At 33.0% G+C, this 23619-nt stretch overlaps 1 protein-coding gene across 6 annotated transcripts in view; it reads right to left on the reverse strand.

Moving 5' to 3' along the window:
- The window catches only part of LOC115212742 (sodium/calcium exchanger 3-like), a 317321-nt gene that overhangs the window by 82111 nt on the left and 211591 nt on the right, over positions 1–23619 (reverse strand). For all 6 annotated transcript variants that reach the window (XM_029781398.2, XM_029781396.2, XM_036503895.1 and 3 more), the window contains exon 2: positions 17561–17658. In XM_029781398.2, coding sequence (XP_029637258.1) covers positions 17561–17658 — 98 coding nt within the window. The remainder of the gene's footprint in view (positions 1–17560; positions 17659–23619) is intronic.

Consider the following 23619-nt stretch of genomic DNA (forward strand, 5'->3'; position numbering starts at 1 on the left):
GCTATCCCACTTTCTTACTAAATTAGTAATTAATCTTTCAAAAAATATGTTCACATAGAAGTCTGGTGCAGGCTTCTGCCTGGCCAGCTCCTGTCAAACCGTCTCACCCATACCAGCATGGAAGGTGGATGGTATTGTGCAAATATAAACAAATCTGTTGAACTGATACTCACCATTCATTAGTGATTTCAGTCATTAAACAGTGACTGTGCTAGAACACACACTTCAAGGGTACAGTCAGATTATATTGATTCCAGAGGGATGGAAAGCAAGGTGAACCGAGATAGGATTTGAATTCTAAAATGTAAAAGAACATAACCATATCCTACAAGGTACTGTCTTTGATGCTTCACTTATTCGGCCACCCAAAATAGCAAGTAAAAATATATAAATATATCAATGGCAATTTCCAGTCAGCAGGAATGTTTCTTTGGGGAAGAACTGCATTAAACAGCAATTATGGAAATAAGCTGGAAATTTAGCAGCATAACATAAACAGTCAACTGCTCAAATCCTGTTCCACTGGAGCAGAAACAAATTATTTATAGCCAACTGCTACAGATGGAATTGCTGTAAATTTCTTTTGGAAAATACTTTGGGATTCAAGACAGTTGATTTAATTCAAGTTGCTTGGGGGTTAAATGCCAAGTTATAATATATCATAGAAAGAAAGTATAAAGAAGCGTTGCCTAGTAAAAGAATTTATTGCTGAAATCCAGATCCTCTGTATGTTTTGCAAGATCTGTACTTGGAAAATTTCTTTTCAAGACAAGCTTGGGCAAATATTTTCTGTTTTTTTAATTTTTTTATAGAAGACTAGTTTGTCGTCATGTTCATGTTTGCCCCCACCCTCATTTGACAACTGATGTTGGTTTGTTTACATCCCCATAACATAGCAGTTTGGAAAAGTGGCCGATAAAATAAGTACTGGATTTAAGAAAAAAAAAAAAAAATTACTAGAGTCAAGTTGTTTGATGTTTGACTAAACCCTTCAAGACACTGCTCCAGCATGGCTGCAATCAAGTGTGTGAAACAAGTAAAAGATAAAAGATATTTGTACAGATTTTACGGGCAAGGGATAGAATTGTTCTGTAAGGCAAAGTATTTATACCAAAAGTTAAGAACCACCGTTAGACAAATGGTTGGTACTATTCCTATTCATTCAACATGGAAATAACAATCAAATCTATTTCCACATTGGCCTAGAGTGGTGAAGTAAGCAGATTATTTTGCTTGAGAATAATTTCAACAATGTCATGAACAAAATATCCAGTTATTCTACTTATATGATATTCTAATTTTGCACTAGTTGTTGTTTAGCACTAGGACAGACCAGTGTGAGTAGACTTAAGATGGAAGGCATTCCAAACATGACCATCTGACTGACTTATGTTTTTTATTTATTGTTTCAGAGATGGTGAAGTATAATTTTACATATATTTTGCTGCTTTTACTAGTAGGTTTAGTCCTTCAGTATCTAAACTAACCACTGACCATATATGGCCCAAGTCTAAGTAGAGACTCCTCTAGTGGCTCAAATATACATAGCTTAGACGACTGTGAAGTACAGGAATAGTTATATGTATAGATGAGAGATAGAAAGAAATGAGTTACAAGTAAGCAGGTGAAAAATGAAAGTGTGGGGATGAGGTGAACCGGGAGAAAAGGGTCAGTGATATCAATGGCTGAGGGGGCCCCACTAGAACAGGAGGAGTGAGGAAGATCATGTGGGCAGAAGTAGGACCAATGTGGGGAATTCTTTGCTTCATTTTTCCAACCTGAGTGATCTGGACCAATATGAAATGAGAGGTTTGGTCAAGAATGCAACACATTGCCAGGTCCAGGAATTGAAACGACAATCTTAAGAACATGAGTCCAACACCCTAAAAACAATGTCTATACACCTCCACTTTGATACCACTATTTATAAATAACTAGCAGTATCGCCCGGCGTTGCTCGGGTTTGTAAGGGAAATAACTATATAAGCATTTTTAGAGAGTTATAGCCAAAAAAAGCAAAAAAATGCATTAAAAATGGAAAAAAAAGTGATAGTAAATTTTTTTTTAAATCGTTGACTCATCGTAGACATTTTTAGAGAGTTACTTCCCTTATATAATAGCGAAAAAATGCATTAAAATGGAAAAAAAATGATAGTAAATTATTTTTAAAATCGTAGACTCATCGTAGAGACGTGCTAATACCCAAAAGGGCTCGATATGAATCCCGACTATAAGATACCCGCTTTTGGTTACACTGCACCGCAAAATGTGGGAGTAGTTAGGAATCTAAATCGTAGGAGAAAGACATACAACTTCACTTTTATATATAAAGATTTACAGAACGCCAAAGATAATTTGGGATAAAAATAAAGATTTAACAATTGGAAATGACATACACCAAATAAATCATAAGTCTATATTCACCGTTTTTGTAAATTATGTTACTTAAGATTTTGGTCACAAAGGGGCATTCTGGTCACTGACTAACACCTAGATGTTGTTCTTAGCACCAGTTTAATTATAATTATTGCCTCAGTTTCATAAACATTAACTTTCAAGAGCTGTGTGATGATAAAACTAAAAAGAAGTAACTCTAAGACTGCTGGTTCATTACATAATCCTAACAACAAATGTAGAAAGAAAAAAAAAAAACAGATACAAATATAACTGTCAAAACCCAGAATCTCTTCAAAAGCTCCCCCCACATACAGACATCCTATCTTATGAAACAAAATTCATTAGGATCTATTTATACATATACACTATTGTGGGTGTAAGCATACATACTTATATATTTATATGCATACACTTACACTCACACACATACTACACATATATATGTACATTATATATATATATATACAGATCATGATAATAATGATCTATATATATATATATCATTATCATCATGAAGAGGTTTGGAAGGTTCTGTCAAAATGTCCATATGTGGCACCAATAAAAAGCTAGCTACTAACCTACCTAGATTTTTTCTTTTTACTTTTTATTTTCATCACTTTTTATTTTTCTTCTTGTAATCTAATAGGATGTAGAGAACTACAACATATCTGTTACCTGTCATCTCTGCCATATTTAGTCCATCAGGCGTAACTATTTCTTATACTAATATAGAGAAAGGGAAAGCGAGAAGGAGCAGAAGTGCACAAGTACTATTAGTAGTAAACTGATAGCCCCTGCATTGCAATATTTTCACACATGATAACAATCTCCTCTATATCAGATACACTGTTGATATATATATGTATATATATATTTATATATACACACACATATCTATCTATTTACATATATATATATATATACACACACATATCTATCTATTTACATATATATATATGTATTTATATATATACATACACATATTTATTCACATTTTAAACTTATGCAAAAGAAAAGTAGATAGAATTCAAAGGAAATTTCTCATTCATTATCATTCTTCTCCTCCTCTTCTTCATCATCATCATTCACGTAATAAAATGTTTTAATAGCCTAATAGCTATGTTACACCCCCCCCCCCCACGCCACATACTTAAATAGTTCTTCCGAATAGAAATATCATAAATGGATAATATTTCAAATTGTACACTACAACAAAGTTACTTAGTAGGTTTCCAGATTTCTTTTTCTTTCCTCAACAGACAAACCTAAAATTGAAAATTTAAAAGCTATATCTAATATCAAAACTTCGAACATACATTATGCCATCATTAAATGTAACTAAATTGAAGTGATTACTGTTCTTTAAAGTTTCTGACAGCTAAATGACTCGGCTCTCTGAATATGTGAGACAAAACAGAGTAAGGAAAGACAGGGTGAGGCACGAAATCCAATTTCCAAGAACAAAAGCAGGTGATTTTGAAACTATGGGGAAGTAATTAGCAAAGTTCACAATAAGAAATTCTAATGGAAGATCTAAATACCACAAATATTAAATTAAACAATATTAATCCTTTCTGCTACAGGCATAAGGCCTGAAAATTTTAGGAAGCGGGCTAGTTGATTACATTGATTACATTGATTATATTGACCCCAATATGTAACTGGTACTTATTTCATCAACTTCGATAGGATGAAAGGCAAAGTCAATGAATTAAATGCCACTAAGCATTTTGTCTGATGTGCAAACAATTCTGCCAGCTTGCTACCTTAAATTAAACCAAAATAATACAAAAAAAGGTTGGTAACAGGAAAAGCATCTAGCTGCAGACAATCTTCCTCAATAAGTCTTGCCTGGCCAATGCCAGCATGGAAAAATAAGCGTAAAAATGATTATGATCTCTCCCTCTCTGAAACACAAATGCACATATACACATATGCAAGTCTGTGTAAAATGCATCCCAGTTCCAATGCAGAGTATTCAGTTTTTCATTGACTGAACTACCTGCACATTAAATTAGCATGTAAGTGGCTTAGTATTCCACAGACATGTTGTGTACCCTTAACCCTTTTGCATTTAAATCAACCATATTTAATCCTGTTATTCTACCTGTCTTATATTCAAACTGACCAGATCTGGCTTCTAACACCCACCCAACAATTATTTACATTATTTACATTTGATGGACATTTGTCCTCATCTTGTTTGTTGTTAACCCAACATTTCGGCTGATGTTCAAAATTCCCCCAGGATACTTGGAGAGTATATCAGCTGAAACGTTAGCAACAAACAAGATGAGGACAAATATCCGTCAATGTAAATAATGTAAATGATGTACATAATTTCTCATCTCCCAAATATAGAACTATCCAACGATGTCATTCTAAAAATAAACAATCACATCGTTGAAATCTGGAAGTTATGAAATAATGCATGATTAATTCAAAACAACATGAATAAATAAGCATTACATTTGAGAAAGTAAGCTGAATGCTAAAGGATTAATGTAAATCTTCAGGCAAAAATCAACATGACCCAGTGTGTAACAATTATGTATCATTGACTTATCTGCACTCTTTCTGTTAATCCATTTCTATTCAGAAGGTTTGGATTAACCCAAGTCTTTGGCAAGAGTCACTTGTCCGCCATGCCATACAATAGAAGCAAACCCAGGATCTTGTGATTACAAAGAGGACTTGCAAACTATTCAGTCATCCAGTGTTCACACACACACAAATGTACCTCTAAATAGATACACTCATACACTTATGTGTGTGTGTGTGTGTGTGTATCATCATTGTTTAACAGCTACCTTCCAGGCTGGCATGGGTGGGACATTATACACACACACACGCTTGTGTATCTATATATATCTTTTATCTTTCACTTGTTTAGTCATTAGACTTTGGCCATGCTAGGATAACACCCTAAAGAACTTTTAGCTGAACAAATCAACCCCAATACTTTTTTTTTAAGACTGGTGCTTATTCTATTGGTCTCTGTTGCTGAACTGTACATAAACACGCCAACACTGATTGTCAAGTGATGGTGGGATACACACACGACAGGCTTCCTTCAGTTTCCATCTACCAAATCCACTCACAAAGCTGTGGTCGGCCCAAAGCTATAGTAGAAGACACTTGCCCAAGATGCTACGCAGAAAGACTGAACTGAATGTCATGAGGTTGGGAAGCAAACTTCTTGCCATGACAGCTATATATATATATATATATGTGTGTGTGTGTGTGTGTGTATATATATATATATATATATATATATAAACACATAAGGAGAAGGAGAGAGATAGATACATACATAAGACTGTGTTGGTGTGAACAACTAAAAAAAAAATTCAAGGATGGAAAATAAATGTTTTACTTCACTATTTTCACTTTCAATAAAAGTAACATTTCAAAAAAAAAATGGAACACTGGGTGAAATTTGGAAGTATCATGAATACTTATGTCTAGTAAGAGAAAATAAACTTGACTGTTGCTTCATAAAGAAACAACTTAAGTCAGTAGCAATTATATTCCTGTATGTGTTTCTACAATACACAAAAGTTTCAACCATTTTATTTCTCTTTTTTTCGTTTTTCTTTGTAAACTACACTGATAGAGTTATTTCCCCTTACAAACACCTAAAAATTGACTGAAGAACAGACGATATGGTAGAAACAGGGAAGAACCAGATTGAATGATCTGCAGTGTGGCTGTGCAGTTAAGAAGTCTGCTTCCCAATCACATATTTTTGGGTTCAGTCCTACTGCATGGTACCTTGGGCTAGTGTCTTCTACTATTACTCCAGCCTCATTAAAGCCTTGTGAATGAATACAATAGATAGAAACTAAATGATTTTGAAAATGAGATTGTTTATTTTTACAATATTTTTACAGTAGGTGTGAGAGGTTAGACATGGCCAGCTTTAACATGAATCAGGTAGAATATTTGGGCTGGGCATGGCTGGTTTAACTGCTAAGGAGTTAACCTAAGCCATTTGAGTGAAACTTGAAAGACAGAAAATATGTAGAGGCCTGTCTTTTTATGTTGTTGTTGGGTGTTTGATTTATTAACACCTTCATCTTTTCTTTGAGTGCCTTTACTACAGTAATCTCAGGCAACTTATTGGAGTTAGGCATCCAATCTGAGAACAATCTCTGCTTGCTTTGCTCCCATCAGTGACAAAAGTTCTGTAAAGAAACTTTCCCTTTCTGACTAAAATATATAAAACAGATAGAATGAAGGAAAGAAAAAAAGAAAGGAAGAAAGAATAAAAGGAATATCACAGAGGAGAATCTGAAGAAATTTTAAAGAATTTTTATTTCTTCATTAAATAACAGATTCTGTCAAAATATAAGTAACCAGATGAGCCATGTCAATGAAGTAGATATATTTCCAAAAATAAAGAAAACTAATTACATGTTCCCCTTAAAATTTTCATTTTATAGTTGCAGGCATGGTTGTGAGGTAATAAAGCTTTCTTCACAACACATGGTTCTGGGTTCTGTCCCACTGTGTGGCACTTTGGACAATTATTTTTTACTATAGCCACAGGCTAACTAAAGCCTGTGAGTGGATTTCGTAGACGGAAATTGAAAGAAGCCTATCATGTGTGTGTGTGTATTATATATGTATATATATGAGTGTTCCACCACCACTTGACAACTGGTGTTGGTATGTTTACATCCCCTGCAATTTAGCAGTTCAGCAAAAGAGACTGATAGAATAAGTACAAGGTTTTTTTTAAAAAAAAAAGTCCTGTTTTTGATTTGACCGACTAAAACTCTTGATGGCAATGCCCAAACATGGCCACAGTCAAATGACTGAAACAAGTAAAAGATAAAAGACAAACACAATATGTTCTAGACAACATAGAATAGGTTCTCTCTTTCTATGAGTTGGTCTATATTAAACATCAAGAGGTCACCAAATTATCTAATACTCTTCAACGCTGTTTAAATCCAATATAATCTCTTTGTTGGGTGGAATGCCAACATCTTAGCCATCAAATCTTCATTTTTATCTTTTATCTTTTACTTATTTCAGTCATTAGACTGTGGCCATGCTGGAGGCACTGTCTTCATGAATTTTTAGTTGAATGAATCAACCTCAATACTTATTCCTTCTAAATCTGGCACTTTTTCTATAGGACACTTTTGTGAAACTGCTAAGTTATAGGGATGTAAACACATCAACAGCAGTTATCAAGCAGTGATGGGGGAAAAACAATGCACACAAACACATAAGATGGGCTTCTTTCAGTTTCCGTCTACCAAATCCACTTGCAAGGCTTTGGTCAGCCTGAGACTATAGTAGAAGACACTTGCCCAATTTTGCCATGCAGTGGGACTGAACCTGGAACCAAGTTGCTGGGAAGCAAATTTCTTACCACGCAGCTATACCTGCATCTTGTTTAGGGTTGTTCTTTTCGTTTTTTTCATTACAGTGCATATAACTGTAGTGAGGTGTAGTAAAGCTATTATCAAAACTAGAACTTGTTTAGTAACGGCAACAACAACAAAAAAAAAAAAAACAGAAAAGAAAGAAATGAACAAAATGAGAATGAATAAAATAGAGGGAGAAGGCAAAGGACAAAATGAGCAGAAACAACAGGTGTAAGCAACATACAAAGTGATCAAGAGAAAGAAGAAATGAGAGAAACTTTGTATACAAATAAATAAATAGAAAAAACAGATATTAACATCAAATAATTGTGTCCAAAAGTACATGATTTCTCACAGACATATTTATACACGAACATCACAAGAATTTCAAGTTACATGAAAATAATAAAAAGCGAATAAATCTTCATGTCAAAATCAGGCACATTTCTTAAAGATTTTTCATGAGTAGTTTCCAAAATAAACTACTTTATTTAAAATTCATTTAGCCTCTAGCCTTCTCTGCTGTAATGCTTCGTGTGCAAGGCAGCATAATGCTTATTAATATAATTCTCATTCAGAAACACTCTTAAAAGCATTTCACAATAAATCTATTTCTTTGGCATTAATCCCTGGTTTTAGATATTTTCATAAAATTTTTTTACTTTAAATTTACGCTGCATAAATGTGTTTGCCACCCTTAAATGGTATTTTAGAAATCTTTACTACTTTTCACTCAACTGAGACTCAAATGGCTAAAAATATAAAAGAATATGGCTAAGGTTTCTAGAATATCTAGAATATACCTCAAAGTGTCAATTATCATTCAAGCCATTCCATTCAATTAATCAAATGTTCCCCAATCATAAAAGCAAAAACTTATAGAATTTTGATATTTTAAACATAAAAATACTATAACAATGTTTCTATTTCAAAGTGGTACTGAACAAAACTGCAATGAAAAGAAACAAACCAAGCTAATGGGGGGACCTTTACTTAGCCTTCCAAACTTCTAGAAATAGCAGTCAAATATCTAGCAAAACCCACCCTGTCATTTAAAAAGTTAGGACAGATTAAATAACAAAACTGGGATGATTACAGCTGGAATATTTTTGATCATAATTCAGTGTGATCAATCTGTCCAGGCACTAAACAACAATGCAACTACATATGACTGAAAGAAAAGGGAATACATCATCCTAGCTTATCACAGGAGTGTGGTTTCGAAAAAAAAAAACAAAAAAAAAACTTGGTGCTAAATAAATCCTCTTCATACACCTAGTAAATAGAATAAATGCTAGATTCATTGACACAAAGCTCATGGAAGCCACATCAGAGAAGCTTCTACTGTCATGTTTTTTGTTGATCATCTCTACCTTTTCCTGCAGAGCATATATTTTGTTTGCATCACTTGTTAGAATTAGATGTTTTTGTAATTTTTTTCTGTTCACTGGTCCTACACTGATGGTATGCATACATAAATTTGTATAAAAAAACTACACAACCTCCTAGCATGGTCATGAAAACAAGCGACAATAAATGCATTCTGGGTAGTTGAACATTGTGGGTGGCCACTTGGGTGTGTTTCTGCAGTTCAAGCAGAATCTTCGATAAATCACTGACCTGTGTTATCACAGATCAATTTGTAATAAGTATAACATGGTTCACAACTGAGCCTACCATGTCATCCCAGATCAATGATGGATGGAATGGAATGGTGATAAACAAGGCTTCATGTATTTCAATAAGAAATAGTACTGAAATATATAAATATTCACCAAATTACCTTAGATAACATATGTTGAACTATATCAACACTTCATTACTAAAGGCCAACTAAAGAATTTGATGCAGCCATTCAGAGAGAAAAAAAAATCAGCCAAATTTCTTTCAAAACATACTCTCTTGATAAAAAGAGATAAAAGTAGAGAACGTACATATTAGGAGGGCTGCAGTGTCTCTAGGGGCATTGTACTTTTAGATATATCACAATTGCAAACAAGATAGAATGACCATAGTTAGAATGCTTTGATCATAAGTCTGTTTGGTCAAGGATAACCTGGGGCTAAACAACAACAGTACAAGTACACAAAGATAATTAAACAAAAGCTAATCAACCTGGTTCACTGAGTTTGTGGAAACCAATGAAGTTTTCAACCAACCCTGTTCTTTACAAGTCACAGTTAACCTAATCATAGACGTCTGCTGCTGTACCAAAAACATGAATACACATTACTCTATAAAATAGTGTTAATTAAGCCTATTGGAAATATGGTTATATCTGATTTACAAATGCGGTATTTTAGGACATCAAGCTTCAGTGCAAATTTCGGAATAAGTTTCCATCAAAAAGTTTTATTGTATTTTTTTTTAATTATTTTATTATTTATTACCTCTAGGTTGAATGTAGAGAGCTGTGCCATGTGCAGACTAACTGAGACTGGTTTCTTCACACAACAGAGAAATAGTTGCCCAAAAGTTATATATTTTTCTCTCTTCCAAAATCTTTGTTACACATAAAATCTATCCTTTCCTTATTGTGCTAAGCTATTGTTTCTATGCTCAACATGTTTTTTTTAAAAGAAAGGCACATTTTTTTTTTCTATTATTGATAAAAAAAAAGAATCAAATTCAGTACTGCAAACTAACAAACAAACATCAATTTCATACTGCTGTTACTGCTTATAACTTCGAATTCATTATAACACACCAAAATATCTATTTTGGGTAAAGTGATCTAGTGTACTGAAATTATTTTTTAGTCACTGACACAATTCCAGTCCCAGTGACTGAACAGGGCATCTTATAAATGGTTTGGTTGTTCAGTTATTGATCACCTCAGATAACCAAATTCTCATTGCACATGCACACACATATATTAATATGTATAAATAGGTACAGCCATAAGAGTATAGTTAAAAATTCCTCCTTGCAGTCACATGGTCTGGGATAAGTGTCTTCATTCACAGCTTTAGGTTCACCAGAGCTTTGTGAAAGAAATTTGATAGATGGAAGCTACACCCGTGACCCATCATTTATATACACACACACAGATGGAAAGAAAGAAAGATAGATAGATAGATATATGAGTATGCATATCAATGAGTGACTGCTAATAGATTAGTGCATCAAACAAAAATGTATTTAACTTGTTTGAGTTATGTCCCTTTATAACAAAGTGAATTTATCCATTTGATAGAGATTGATAAAATAAATACTACACTAAATACTCAGGTGGATATAATGTACTAAAATTCCTAGTAGATAGGGTCCTGAAGCCAACCAATAAAAGAGTATATCATCATCGTTTTAACATCCCTTTTTGCATGCTTGCATGGGTCAGATGGAAGTTATTAAGGTAAATTTTCTACAATCAGATCCTCACTTGTTTCCAAGCAATGTAGTAATATTTCCCTATAGCTATACAGAAGAGTAGAAAACTTGTCCAAGGTGCCATGTAGTGGAACTGAAACCAAGACCACATAGTTGGGAAGTAAACTTCTGAAACCATGCAGCCACACCTGTATCTATATCAGAGTCATGTGAAATTTCAAACTATAAACACACGCTATTTAGCAGCAACTTGGCTTGTTTCTTGAAAGCTTCAATCAATCCACAACTTAGTCTCATCTCATAAAATGGAATTTATTAAGCTAAATAAACTACAAAATAACGCCAGTACTCTGAGTTTTTTTCCAGTGTTACCATCAATGTCACAAAAACAGATCTTAACTGACTACAATGATATATGAGAAGTGAAAAATATCTGAGAACATCGGAATATATAAAATGGAACAATTATAGTAACAGGATCTGCTGGCAATGATTCACCACCACATTTCTCGAAATGTTGGCATACTAGTACTTAAGCTGAAATAGCTTCTCTATGAACATTTCTACTTTCAGAACAACCCACTCTACATTGCAAGAGTAATCATACTTATGTAACAGATACAAAGATAAATAGTAGAACCTGGAACTGTAACTCAAATGATATATATAATAACGACTGTCTATTTAAGTTTCTTATGCGTCTCTCTTTACTAATTAATTATACACTTTGCAAATTAACAGAAATTAAATTGATATGATTACACATTTTCATACTATAAGATAGCAGGTTTGAGATAATGAATGAATGCAATTTCATCTCTCTAAAATCTACCACTAAGAGGCATTTTCTTTGGGGGGGGGGTGTCTTTTCAATAGTTACTTTAAATGAAAATAAATATAATCCCCTAAGTCTTGATATCACCTTGGAAGATGCAGAGGGGCTGGCATGGGAATGCCAGTGATGGAGAGCACTGGTTGGCTCTATGTATGATGATGCTTCTGGGACCACTAACTTGGAATGACCCCAGCCAAGTTAAGCCAACCCACTTATTATCTTTATGAAAACAGATCATATGAGTGCATTTTTTACTGAGCAACCAAAATTTTTTTTTACAACAAAGTTTAAACTGTGTACTGTATATTCTGTAGTACTGCTCAGTGTCTCTGCATATTCAAGAAAGGGGGTATGTTATGAAAAAAGCAGAAAACAACCTATTTAGACTTTCTTGGCACCACTTTTAAAAAAACTAAACTACTCAATATGATACTGCAGACTTCTCTATAAATCTCAAAGTGAAGTGTTTTAAGTTTCAAAGGTGATTACATAGATATGAAGATTACAACCTATTAGTGTTGAAACAGAAATTCTAAATGCTACAGCTGAGAGGATGATATTTCTCTCTGGTATTTCTCAAGAAGTAAATATTTTTCTCATTGGGTTTTTGATGAAGTAAATTTAGAAATTGGATAATTGTGTTGGGGGTGGGGCAGTTTAAAAACTAAGATGTGAAGTAGGGGAATTTAGATATTAAACAATGTGAGAAGATAACTGTAAGCAAATGTAAAAATGCTTTAAATTTAAATTTCTTTTATAGAAACATGTGTGTATGTGTATGTATGCAATAATGATGATGGTGTTCATTTCACTATTCACTTCCAAAAAATTTTTAAAAAGCCCCAAAAAACTGCATGTCAAGTGCCAGACTAATGTGGAAGATACTAAACTTCAAACGGTAAACCAGACTATATCAACAAGAAGACCATTTATATCCTTACAGCAGACAAGATATGACTAGTGTCCAGATTTTAGTAGACTTAGAGGGTAATGAACCCCTTCAATCATGAACGACCATGGGACTGCACCTAGAAAGTTCCCATCCAAGGCACAAGTCTGGGCAAAGTTGTTTATGGAAGACTAGCAGTTGCTAGTCTTTTTCCATGCCACTGATGTTGGGAAAGGCAAAGGCTTGCCAATAGTGACGTTCATTTCTACAGCTGAGTAAACTGGAGCAACATGTTATATAGTGTCTTGCCCAAGAACACAACACACAGCCCAGTCATTCTGTCACAAAATGCTTTCTTCAAAAACTCCACCTACATATATATTTGAACCCTAATCACTCATATTTTCAAGTTCAAACATGAATATAAACTGTATAGATTCAACAATTTTTATCTCTTAGTCAAGAAAAGCTAGAGAAATACTATAGTTATATAAATGAAATATTGGTAATGTGTTTTTAACTAGGCTCAATGATTTTTGTTCTAAACATTTAGTTTGCCGGTGCATTTTAAGTTCTATTATTCTTGGGGTAGCAAAGTCCATTTTAAAGATGTTTCTGCTTTCTATGTAGAATTTCTTAATTTCTTTGCAAAAAATGATTTATGTTTGAGCTTTGATGTTTGTAAACAATAAGTAGGTGTAGACATAATAAAGAAGTAGAAGTAAAATGTTAGTGCAATATGTTCATTAATTCACTGGCAGCATCTATGTTTTAAATACTGTTGGCATCACCAGATTGAATAGTACTGCTCAGGTGCTGAAATCATAAGGATATTCATTTGGCAGCTGATGATGGATATATACATTTAATATGCTTGCTGACAGCTTATCTTTTGTGTCTTGTGTTCTCAAGGTTTTAAGTTCTTCTTCATTGAAATTTTAGTCCTCATAGTGTTAAACTTGTACAGGGGTAATTGCTTTCTTGGTTATTTATGGTGATTTTGCTGTATACACTATAATATACACTGATATTGCATGATTGTCCTTCAGTCTTTCATACAGATTCTAATTCTCTTAAGTGTAATGCTTGTTTAAGGGTTCCAAATTTATGGAGATTTTGTTACACACACACAGATATATAAAACAATGATTTGGTAGAGGAATCATAAAAATGAATTCGCACTCAAGGATAAATATTATTTTTAAGGTACCATTAAAAAATAAAATTAAAACAAAAATAAAAGATTTGCAAATTTATAAGTTATTCAGGCTAATAAAGGAACCCCTTTCCATAGAAAACATTAACTGAATAATGAATTTTTAAAAAACTATTAACTCTTACAAACTAGTAAAGGGATAAAGCTTAATTTGGTTAGTTTGAAGAGTATTGTTTGCAAAGAGGAAAAACAAAAATATTATGAAGAAATATTTGGCAAATATTTTGGAAACAGAGGAAAGAAACATAAAGAAGATGTAGAAGAAAGGAGGAACAATAATGAAAATGGGAATTAAATAATGTAGGAAACTCGTATTTCAACAAAGTTGAAAGTAGAGGTAGGGAGAGAGAAGGAGAGAGAGAAGAAAGAGGACAGGCAGAAATGAAGACACTATTTTCTCATATTTTAATTAATTCAAATATGATTAAAAAGAAAAGGGAGTAAAGAATGAGATGAATGAAGAAGATATAGGAAATAAAAGATCAAGAGATGGAAATAAGACACAAAGGAAAGAAAGCCTCAAATATTTCTTTAAATTTTTTTTTTAAATGATGCTTTCAATCTATTTATAAACTTAGGTCATTTAAGAGAAGCATATTAAGTTAAAATATACTGATACACTCAGACACACACACATACAGAACAAACACACAAGCATACACAACCATATCTATATATATGAGAGATATAAAGGACAAGGGAACAAGAAATTAGGTAATGAACATTGCTAGACAACATCTGTTTCTACTATAAGACGCAATGTGCTCGTAGATGAGTGCTTGCATATCACCTTATACTTTTGTTGGGGCTTCAAAAATGAAGAGTTTTAACAGAAACAAATGTAAGCTATTAAAATTCATTACATAATTTCTTATTCACTCATCATTTACATAAACTCTTATTTTGCTCTGTTCTCAACTAATGCTTTACTCCTGAAGCATACATGTATTGAGTTCTAACAACAGGTAACTGGTAGCACTATACCTAAGTGAAATATTGGTTTAAAATGCTGGTACAAGGCCAGAAATTTCTGGGGACGGGCTAAGTAGATTACATCAGCCCCAATGCTCAACTGGTACTTATTTCATTGACTCTGAAAAGATGAAAGGCAAGTCAATCTTGGCAGAATTAGAACACAGAATGTAAAGATGCTGTTAGGCATTTTGCCTGGTGTGCTAATGATTCTGCCATTTCACTGTCTTAACTAAGTGAAATATATATATATACATTTATATACATATAAATGTATATACCAAAGTAAGCAGATAAATGTGAAACAAGGTGGAAAAATAGTACTTGAATACCAGAGATAGAGTAATATTCTTCATCAAAAAGCAGCAAAAATATCATAAAAACTGTTACTCAGAGTTTCATGTTCCTGATTGTCGGACAGTTTTAAACAAAACTGTCCAAGAAAATGGCAAAGTGAAACTCTGAGTAACAGCTTTTGTGATATTTTTGATGGTTTTTAATAAAGTATAAATGTGTATGTATATATATATGTGTGTGTGTGTATTCTTTTTATTCTTTTATTTGTTTCAGTCATTTGACTGTGGCCATGCTGAAGCACAGACTTTAGTTGAGCAAATCAACCCCAGGACTGCATGAGGTGGATGTAGGTGTCTTCAAAATGAAACTCGACCTCTTACTGTCAAGTGTCCCAGATGAACCAACTCAACAGCAGGAAGATAAATATATATATATATATATATATATATATATATATATATACTAGCTGGTGTACCTGGTAATTTCTGGGGGTAAAGATGTTCCATTCAAATGACTTATTACTCTGATATAAAAATGCAATTTTGTTATAACTGCCACAAAAGGTGTATTTTCCATCATGAAAAAGTACAAAAACTGTCAGCTGGAGGAGAGATTGTTGGAGGTTGGTGAGAGAGGTTTTCGGAGGTTGGTGAAAAAGATTGTCAGAGGTTTGTGAGAGAGGTTGTTGTTCACAGAAAAAACTATTGTTTTACCATGAGTAAAGCACTATTGAAGTGTTAAGTGAAATTTGGCAATAAAGGATTGAATCCACGCTTTGCTTGCATGAAGCCACTACAAATACGTGGTGGAAAAAAATTTATCTACTGTCATGGAGAAAGTGTAACTGTAAAAATGCAGAATTATTGGAGTGATAGGCATTCAAACAAGTATGTACAGAAATGTATGAATGAAGAGATTCAAATTAAGGAAGTGCAATACTAATAATTAGCAGTTCAAAACTGAGTAGTGAAATGCAGAATTGGGTTGGCTGACTGTGAGAATCAAATATTGATCACTTCATTAAAAACTGCTGGCAGTATGGGTTATTTCCCTTGGGTTGTTTAAATAAAATATTAGTAATATGTTGTAGATAGGAGGATCCATTGGATAGGCCCTATAATTGATTTTTTTTCAAGAATCTATGTCATGAGGTTTCCAGACATGAGTTCTACTCACATGTCAAATAAAGTAAAAAAGTGATATTGTCTTCAAAAATTAGAAATTGAACACACAAAAAAACAATATTCAAAGTAATCGAACACAAACAATGAAATGGGTTATTTTCCGAGTGTTTAAAAAAATATTGTGCAGGTGCTATGGGTTATTTCCCTTGGGTATTTAAAAAAAATTAGTTATATGAGGTAGATATAAAAGTCCCTTCCAGGGCCATATTATCGATTTTTTTTCAACAATCTAAGTATGTCATGAGATTTCCAGATATGAGTCCTACTCACATGTCAAGTTTCATTAAAAATCAATAAAACGATGTGGGAGGAGTTAGCTAACAACACCACAAACAAACATACATTGATTTTCCACATAGGTAGTAGATATAAATGTATGTATATATATATATATATATATATATATATATATATGTTGATAAAAATGGTAAGACAACAAAAGAATGAAAGAGACCTCGATATTATGTAAATAGAGGAATTTATCTCTAAATGTAATATGTGACGATTATTCGGTAGCCATGATTAAACTCTGAGTTTCGGATGCCGAGGTGGAAATCCATGCTGCCATCTCTTCAGTTATCCGGCCATCGGAAAAAATGCCATGAAAAACGACCGTTATACAAAGGGAAATTACTGTGTGATTGACCATTATTAAGACAAAAGAGCTATTTGAATGACCACTAAGTGAGGGGAGGGAGTAAAAGTAAGGGGGGTAAAAAAGTTCATAGTATTCGCGTAAGTGTGCATGTTCATACCTACACATGGGCGCCCGCATACCCACAACATGCGCCTAAAAGTATGCACTCATCCACCTTCACTTGAAACGTACACAACCTCACCTGCAACCTGTACGTTTCAAGTGAAGGTGGGTGAGTGTATATATTCAAGTAAAGATTGTTGATATATAATGATAGCTATGATGATACTTGATACTTTTGAAAAAGAATTAAACAATTCAAGTTGAATAATAATGAAGAAATTGACCTAATACTTGAAAATTTACCAGGATTATCATCTTCATTATTATTCATTTAAAGTTTGTTAAATTTTTTTACTAACCTGGTTTCTTCACAAGGAAAGGTTCATCTAGCCAAATGAAAAAAGTTTCATTCTTTTCATATTCTTCATCATCAAATACCCGTACGCGAAGAAATTTTCTGTAAGAAAGAAGATAGAACATAAGTGATATGAAATGATCAAAACTTCATTGAAATAAAGAGAAATCTTTTGTTATCATACTTCTGTTGAGATACTGTGTTTCTTTCAATTAATTTTAAATATAACAAAGAATTTAACAAAATAAGTTATGATTAAGCTAATGTTAGGAACTAAGGTTTGGTGAAAGATTTTAATTCAGAACTTTCGAAAAGAAGGCATTTGTACTATAGAACCAAAGGCAGTTTCAGCCACATTGGTATCAAAAGGATTAAAAATCTCCCACTTCAGAGGATAAATAAGAAACCCTTGTGCATTCTCAGGCTACTAGATTCCTAATTATGACTGGGGAAGGGAGGTGTATGGGTTTGAATATATACACCATCCTTATTTTGGTTAACAGATAGAGTCACTTACTGTTCTTTATATTATTACACTCCTTTGAAACCATAAAATATAAGCCTGAAAGATGTCTAATTACTGAATTATCAATGAAAAAGCTAATGCAACACTACATAACATACAGTGTTGCATAAACTGGTTATTATCCCACTGTATATTGAACTACCATGCTAAATCTTCTCGTCTGGCATAAATTTTACACAAAAATAAACATGTAAATTTAGGCTACTTTGGATAATGCATGATCAGAAACCAACAACAATGTCAAAAAACAAATTAGTCATATAATGATATTGCAAGAACAGAATTATATGAAAAATTATCTTCAGTTAGTAAATTTTCAATGAATAAATATATCAGCGTCTTAGTTTGAAAACATAATGCTTATTAAAGGGGAGTGTGAAAACCAATAAGAAAGAAAAACAAAACTGAATGTAGACAGAAAGAATAAGGAAAATGAGTGAGGAATTAATTTAAATAATATGCAAATTAAGAGACTAGTTAGTTAGGGGGAATGTGAAAAGCCTGAAGGGAGTTTTTTGTTTGTTTTGTTTTTGAGACAAGACTAACAGTAAATAATAAACTATCTCATAAATCTACCATCTGCTTAGTATGTATAGTGATACAACTTCAGGGGTGTGCTATTTCAGGCCTAATGCTGGACTGTTACCTCATTCAGAGGAGAATCACATACTTTCTAACATCTAGATGCTACAAGGACTTGGATAAGCTCCAGCCTAACAGACCTGTAGGCTCAAAACAGATTTATACATATACATGCCTTTGGATATATATATATATCTATCTATCTGTCTGTCTGTCTATCTATGTACCAATGTGCATATGTATGTATGTATCTATCTATCTATCTATCTATGTATCTATCTGTGTGTTTTTATTATTATATATGAAAGTGAATATTTCATATTTATTCATCTATATATGTGTATATATTTAAGTATATGAAAATAAATGTGTATTTGTGTGTGTATACACACACAAACACGTGTAGTTTTTAAATCATGTATCAATCATAATATTGAGAGATTATGAAAACATCTCCAGGGCATTAATATATTACAAACCAACCCCACTCAAAAAAAACCAGATGAAAAACAAAACATAAAAACCATAACACAAACAGAATCAGTCGTTTCTTTCACAAAAATCTGTATAAGAGCTCCCTGAAGCAGAATTTATTAAATTATTCATAAACATGCAAAAATCTTAATTTCACTCAGCTGAAGCAAAGAAACCTTTACAAAATACATGGTGTGTGTGTGTGTGTGTGTGTGTGTGTGTGTGTGTGTGACTGTTTGGAGTAGTCGATGTTCTGAGAGTTTGAGTTCATAAGAAACTGAACTGCACTTAAGTTATTCCTTATGAGCATTAGAAAACCCATGTGCAGAAACAGGGTCTCTGTATTTAGATACTATCCATATATAGCTCAACCACAAAATTGTGCAATGAATACACACTAATGTGTGTGTGTGTATGTGTATGTGTGTGTACATACTGACATATCTCTGCTGTTGTCACCCATAAGAGTACTGGAAGAGAAGGGAATCAAACAAGGAGACACTATCTCTTCAAAACTCTCCAGCACATGTCTCAAGCAGATCATCAGAAAAGTCGATTGATGAGGTGGCTTGAACATCTGCGGTGAGCCATTGACCCACCTCCATTTCACAGATGACACTGTGCTCATCACTGAGACCACACACACACACACACACAAACACACATATATACACATATACATGGGATGTAAGATAAATGACTGCACAACATCTCATCTATGAAGAACAGGCACGAGAATGTTTTGAAACAATTCTAGTGGTTTTGAACAATGGATCTCATTAATTTAATTTTCTGTTATCTATTTATCTATCTACCTACCTATCTGTCATCAATATATATATATTGTGTCAAAAAAATATTAGTCCAAACACTTTTACTGTAATTCATTTCCAATTTATTAAATATAAAAAAAGTGGACTAGAAATATAATAAAATAAAACCAAAACTCAAGTGATAATGATGTGTGTTATTAAGGAGATTGATGATGGAAACGTGAACATGTAACAAAACCAGTTTTGGAGTTTTTGGACAAGAAAATTGATGTATTAGCCCCAAAGTACAATGTTGGACAGGAAAAGATTAAAGCAAAATCATTAAAAATGATTAATTGTCTTCATCTCAAGAGGGTTAACTTGATCGTACAGGTTATTGTATGTGAATGGTACGAGTAATCATTTAGTTTGTTAACAATGCTCAGTTCCATATGAGAGAGAGAGAGAAAGAAAGAGGGAGGGCGACAACCTAAGTGTGTATATATTTATATGCAATTCATTGTTAACAAGATATTTTTCTTTTTTAACGTTTGCATGGATTGTTTCGGCCTTCTTCTTCAGAATGGTGTCTTTTCACATGTTGCAGCCATTGTCATTATTTCCTGTGGTTCAACCTTCTGATATCAACTTTCACAACTTCTCATACAATTCTTGGTTTTCCTCTTCCATAGTTTTCTCCACCACACACACACACACATTTGCAATTTCTAGGACTGTCTTTTTTCCTTTATAACAGGGGTTCTCAACTGGGGTTCATATAAGATTTTTGGGTGTCCACAGATGCAATATAGTAAATTAGGGGTCCACAGTAATTTTTCAGGGGCTATGAAAAAATTGTGCTTCAGACCAGTAAAGTTTATGTGCAGCAAATTTTTTATACGTCTACAATGCTCAAAATATTATAACATTTTTCATACAAGTCCTATTAATATTTAATTATAAAAATACAATAGGATCTTTTAAACATCAACAGGCTATGGTAGTTCACCCAAGTAAAATAGAAACCAAAGGGGTCAATAGGTAAAAAATGGTTGAGAACCCTTGCTCTATATGCATAACATGTCAATACAAGAAGAGTCTTCTCTCTTGCACACTGATTCCCAATCATCTCTTACCCCAGTCTTTCTCTTAAATAATTTGGACTCTGTCATTCATGCCCACTTACATTACACATTGAGCAGAGCATAATCACCTCATTTCTTTCCAGCTTTCACACAGCTTTTTTCATTCAATACCCATGTTTTGCCACAATGTGACACTGGACTCATGCAGACATACACATGCAAATATACACATATATACACACATACATACATGTAGAAACACTCATATACTTATGCAGAAAAATACATATTTATGTAATAGTAATTATTAGTGACAGAATCAGTATTAGTATCAAAAAGCAATCTTTATATCCAACTTAACATGGATGTTTGGTTAGAACACTGAATACTGCAGCATTTGCTTTGAGAAGTTTTCTTATTTAGACGTATGGTGTATAGAAGCATAGGAGAATAGAAAAATTCTATATGTTGTGGTGGTGAGATTTGGCTGGCATGCAGTCACCAGATGCCTGTCACTGAAAATGTGCAGTATGCTGAAATCACATGATCTAGCAGTTACTGTACTCATACCAGATGACCCCCACCTACTATAATATATGTCTATGCTTTTATGCACCACACATCTATGAAAGGACCCATCAAGGTGAATACTGCAATATTCAGCATTCTAACAAGACATTCATTCACGTTAAGTTGGACATAAAGATTGCCTTTTACATATTTATATAGTTATTCTATATCACAATGTGTGAAAGTAGTGTCACTGATTACAAGGCTTTTGTAACATGCCTACCTTTGATATTAATGCATCTTACAGAAGCACATTTTACAATTATTGGTTTGACTTTAAAACAAGTATCAGTGATATATACAGGATATAATTTCAACTAACTACATTCCAACTATAAATGCTCATAAGAAAGTCATTAATATCATAACTGCTATCCGATATTTCCATTTCATACAAATTCTTAAATCTGAAATCTTGAGCCAATTAAAAAATAAAATCTGCTGAAGATGAAGAAGCAAGAAATTCAATTTGTATCAGAATACCTTTTCCAAATTACTGCAGTGTCGACCTACATTTAAAACCTAAGCAAAAAGGTTTGTTCAGAATTACAATCCCCTTATTTCAGGTCTTATTCTTTCTTTCTTTCTTTCTTTTTTCTTTTTTTTTTTTTTGCAATATAGATTCGCTTCTTGCGAGTGGAACTCAGGTATTGGGTTGGCATGAGAGAGAATAAATGATAGAGCTTTTGCTATATGATTATGTACAAAGAGATTTGAAAAAAATAGAGGAGGATCTTATGACAGAAATTACATGGCAATGAATAAATGATACTGGGAGGAGTGAGTGAGTGAGAGAGAGAGAGGGAGAGAGAGAGAGGGAGGGAGAGAGAGAGGAGAGAGAGAGAGAGAGAGAGAGATGGGGATTAGGGATTGCATGAATTGAAAATATTGCTTATTTATTTTCTTGCTTCAGTCTTTGTTTTCCATTACTATTAATGTCCATATTTTGAACAACTCAAGGAAGAAAGACACACACACACACACACATACATACTTGCAGAAAGACAGACAGACAGATAATAGAAGCAGCCTGTATATGAGCATATATACATTTATATGAGTAATATGTGACTTTTCTTAGAGCTAAGTATAAATTATCTGTCAGCTAAGGATGATGGTAACTGTTTAAAAATCCTTCAAAAATTCCCTAGCATGTCATTAAAAGTTGGAACCGAAAGTTAAAAAAAGAAGAAACAAAAACAAAGAAAATAAAAAGATATACATTTGTACAAGTTATATGATAGTTAAAGCTACAGATGTCCTCCAGTTTAATGGATGCTTATGCAAATAGTCTTTAATTAAACTAGTCATAACTTTTGAAAAAATATACATTTCAGTGATTAACAAAAGAAAGATACAAAACAAAATTAACAATCTAATAGCTGAAGTCTGTAATTAATGCAAGAAAAACAAAAACAACAAACAACAACAACAAAGACTGAATATATTTTCTGCATCTTGCATGCTAGGAATTTAACGTAAATCAATCATATACTAAATAAATGTAAAATATATATAAATATATCCATATATATATAGATATATTTATATATATGTATGTATGTGTTATTGAGCAGCCACTCTTTAAATATTTATATTATTTCCTTTTTATTTCTATTTCTCTCTTTCTTTATGTAACATAATTCAGTTAATTAGAAATATTGTTAAAAACAACCAGTTAGCAGAGTTATACGTCAGGAGCTATGACATGTTAGCAAAGTAATTCTATACAATTTCAAAAATTGCTCATTAGCTCACAGAATAATTTTATAAATGATGATGGTGATGATGATGATGATATTAACAATAACAACACTGACGGTGAAAACAATGATGAAGGTAGTAATAGCAGTGATGATGAAGATGATTATAATGGTCTTAGGAATAATGATAATGGTGACAGTAATGAGGATATTGATGATGATAATGATAGCAACAAAATTGTTGGTTTTCTGGGTTTTTTTTTATTTCCCAATCTTTTCATTACAATAGACTAATTGCAGATAGCAAAAGACGAACATTTTTCAATTTGATAGGGAAAATAGGTTTGATAATTTGTACAGTTATGTTGATA

Source organism: Octopus sinensis, linkage group LG6, assembly GCF_006345805.1.
Source record: "Octopus sinensis linkage group LG6, ASM634580v1, whole genome shotgun sequence".
Taxonomy (NCBI): Eukaryota; Metazoa; Mollusca; class Cephalopoda; order Octopoda; family Octopodidae; genus Octopus; species Octopus sinensis.